The 3,205-nt window shown below is 37.0% G+C and overlaps 1 protein-coding gene across 1 annotated transcript; it reads right to left on the bottom strand.

Moving 5' to 3' along the window:
• Positions 1–342: 342 nt before the first annotated feature.
• LOC106295693 (phosphoribulokinase, chloroplastic-like) lies at positions 343–2,374 on the bottom strand. The gene is made up of 5 exons (XM_013731661.1): positions 1,703–2,374; positions 1,370–1,454; positions 1,200–1,284; positions 877–1,121; positions 343–791 (listed from the first exon to the last, which is right to left on the bottom strand). Exons 1-5 carry the CDS (start codon positions 2,227–2,229, stop codon positions 540–542), a joined length of 1,194 nt encoding a protein of 397 aa, XP_013587115.1. The 5' UTR covers positions 2,230–2,374; the 3' UTR covers positions 343–539.
• Positions 2,375–3,205: the final 831 nt, after the last annotated feature.

Raw genomic sequence — 3,205 nt, 5'->3', positions numbered from 1 at the left:
TGTGTTTAATGTTAAGAAGTGTTCTTTTATTGGTAATATATATCTCCTTTTGCAGATAGCCAAGGTGATAAAAATATTTAGATGTATTTCCTTTTTGAAGAAAATATATTTAGATATTTTTTCCCTTGAATGTTTCATGCAGTTGTGGATTTCTCTCTGATCCAGAAGGCATCAAAGGCAAGTTTTTACCAGTGCACTTCTGTAACTCGAAATCAATATGTATCTATGTTAGATACATACTAAAATACATGAGTATGATCAACAGGAAGAAACCTTTAATTCATTCTTTTGCTTAAAGGTTGATTTTCGGTTTTAATCTACTTTTATCAATTGATAAAAGCATTGTACTAACTTAATTGTTATTGCTCTGCTAATAATTTTTCTACATTACATGCTTTTCTTTTTATATCTCCACACAAATAACAAACATGCAACACCGTCCTTTTCTTCATGAAAATCCGCGGAAACAAAGCATAAAGAAAGAAAGAAGAAGAAACAACCAATGGGTTTATCGACGCGTTCTGTTTTGCTTATTTGTTTTAGGCTTTAGAAGCTTCTGTAGGAGCATTGGCTTTGTTGGCAATGAGCTGCTCATAGAGATCTCTGATTTTCAATCCTACAATGGTCTGGAAAAGACCAGTTCCGTTGTTGCTACCAGGGAAGTCAGCATGTTTGAGCATTTGTTGAGTCACTTCACCGTAGAATTTGGTTGAGAGGTTGCTCAGATGGCTCTCCACGTAAATCAGCTCGTCCAGTCTATCGAATTGCCCATCCATCTCCACAACAGAAACCTGAAAGAAAGAACAAAAATGTTCAAACCAAGATCTAAAGAAACTTAAAACTCATTCTGTAACCTAAAGAGACAAATGAATGCACCTCATTGTCGAAGTAGGAATCAGGTTGGTAGTTGAACTTGATGCCAGGGTAGGAGCAGGTGAGTTTGCGACCACAAGGGATCCACGAGATGGTTGAACCTTCATCGAATAGGTAAACCGGGCTGAAGTACTTAACACCTTCTTTCATTATCAATCTCACTCTCAACACTTTGCCTTCATTGTCATCTGGAATCAACTGTGTTGGAAGCACTTCTATCACCGCATCCGCGTACTGCTTTTGTGGGTCTGTACAAGCCATTCATAGATTGTTAAACCAGATAAGTTATATTGTAGGGAAATATAAACCATAAACTATAATTATACCAATGAATGCATCGAAATCGGGCTTTCGTGCTTCGATACTTGCTTTGATGCTCTCTAAACTGTGACCTCTCTCAGCCATGTCCCTCTGTTATCATCAAACCGTTAAAAAAGTCCATATCAACGGTAACGATCGAGTGAAATGAAATATGTATATAGATAAAGAAACACACCTGGATTTTCCAAGCGAATTTGACCTCATTGCTAATGTCTAGGTAGATACTGAAGTCCAACAAGTCTCTTACTCTCTCATCAAACCTTCACAAGTAGATAAAACATTATTATAAAATATTGTAATGACTAATGACCGAAACTATATACTTAAATATTCGAATAAAACTTTTTATTCTTGTCAAACTGCAAGACTTTCATGCAAAGGTTTTTTAACCCTCATACTGATTCGTATATAATATTTATTAAGTCTAAGATTCTTAATCATCCAAATTCCAACAAGAAAAGAGACTTCCAAACTCGAACCTGATACGTTTTTTATAGGTAAAACTTACATTGGATGAAGACCTTCAATGACGAGAATCTTGGGAGGCTGAATAAGCTCAGGTGCGTCAAGAAGTCCAGTGACGTGATTATAAATAGGTTTCTCGACGGCTATGCCACTCTTGAGAGCTTTGACTTGCTCATACATGAGGTCAAAGTCATTGGCGCGTGGGTCCAAAGCAGTGACTCCTTTCTCTTTGCGACCGGTCCTGTCCAAAGAATGGTAATCGTCGAGACAGATCACAGTGGTCATGTCACTGATGAGTGTGTTGGAGTCAGGGTTCCCTCCTTTTGGTGGCTCAGCGGCTCCACCGAAGACACTGGTTAGCCTCCGCATGAAAGTACTTTTGCCGCATCCAGAGTCGGCAGCGAGTCCGATCACGACGGTTTGTTGTGCGGCGCAAGTGATGATGGTGTTGAATCTACGGTTGGTTTGACGACGGTAGAAGATGACTTGTTTTGAGGAGGAAGAAGGGGAAGAGGTTAAGAAATGAGTTGAGTTAAGAGCTTGTGTTGAGTAGATTGTTGAGACAGCCATTGTTGCTTGATGTTTGGTTCCTCTTCCTCTTCTTCTCCGCCAAAGCACTCTGTTTTAAGTGATGAGGATTAGGATAGAATGAGAGAATGTGGGTAACGATTTTTGATTTTATGGTTTATTGTGTGGTGACATAAAGATGTTATTTTCTTGAAATAAAAATAAAATGAGGAATGAGAGGAGGAAAATGGGTTAAAAGAAATAATGGCAATTTGTAAAGAAGAAAATGAGTTTTGTTGCGACTGGATGTGGTTGTGTAATGAGTGGCTCATGTTTTGACTTTCTGAATTAAACTATACTTTGTGATGTTGTTTTAGATAAGTCTTTAGTTTATCTGTTAAGATAATTGTTGATAAGTAAACCATTTCTAGCCTCAAAAAACAAGCAACATCTATCTTTACTTCATGGTTCTTTTTCTATGTCTTAAGTTTAGATTTGCATAATGACATTTGTTTTTGATTAAATGATTAAAAGATTATTGGATATTTGAAGTTTCGGAGAGTGGAGTTGTGATGAAGTGATAAAACTAGAACGAGAGACACATGGTGGTAATTTACTTGTTTTTTAGGTTTCGGATATTTGTATTGACACGTGGGAAACGCTAATTGGAAAAAAGCGGATTAGGAGTTTACGGTCTGAAGTAGAATGAGAGTATATTGTGTGGGTCCATTAACACATCCCCTATATCCCCTTAAGCTTCAAATCTGAATGGTCTTACGTTTTTTCATTTAGCATTAGTCCAAAGATCTTCTCCTCGGGCCCTTAACAAAGGTCTTTTAAGCGTTGAACCACAATTTAGCAAAGACCGTTCTATAACGAGAATTGAAACCACCACATTTTCAATATGCATGCATTTCACCGTGCCTTGTAATATCAAGTACGAACATTATAAAGGGTCAACTAAATAAACAAAATAGGAAAGTTAAGCAAATGTAAAATACCATTCAACCACGTGTTTTTTTTTTTTTTTTTTTTTTTT

Source organism: Brassica oleracea, chromosome C5, assembly GCF_000695525.1.
Source record: "Brassica oleracea var. oleracea cultivar TO1000 chromosome C5, BOL, whole genome shotgun sequence".
NCBI classification, from domain to species: Eukaryota; Viridiplantae; Streptophyta; class Magnoliopsida; order Brassicales; family Brassicaceae; genus Brassica; species Brassica oleracea.
Note: the sequence above shows the minus strand (reverse complement) of the source record. Positions and strands in the feature narration are given on the sequence as shown.

Bases quoted from the DNA above. Each gene is read 5' to 3' on its own strand.
- LOC106295693 (XM_013731661.1), bottom strand. From the start codon at position 2,229: ATGGCTGTCTCAACAATCTACTCAACACAAGCTCTTAACTCAACTCAT. The intron at 1,285-1,369 runs GTGTGTTTCTTT...TGATGATAACAG, and splicing joins AATTCGCTTGGAAAATCCAG to AGGGACATGGCTGAGAGAGG. The intron at 1,122-1,199 runs GTATAATTATAG...TGGCTTGTACAG, and splicing joins CGATTTCGATGCATTCATTG to ACCCACAAAAGCAGTACGCG.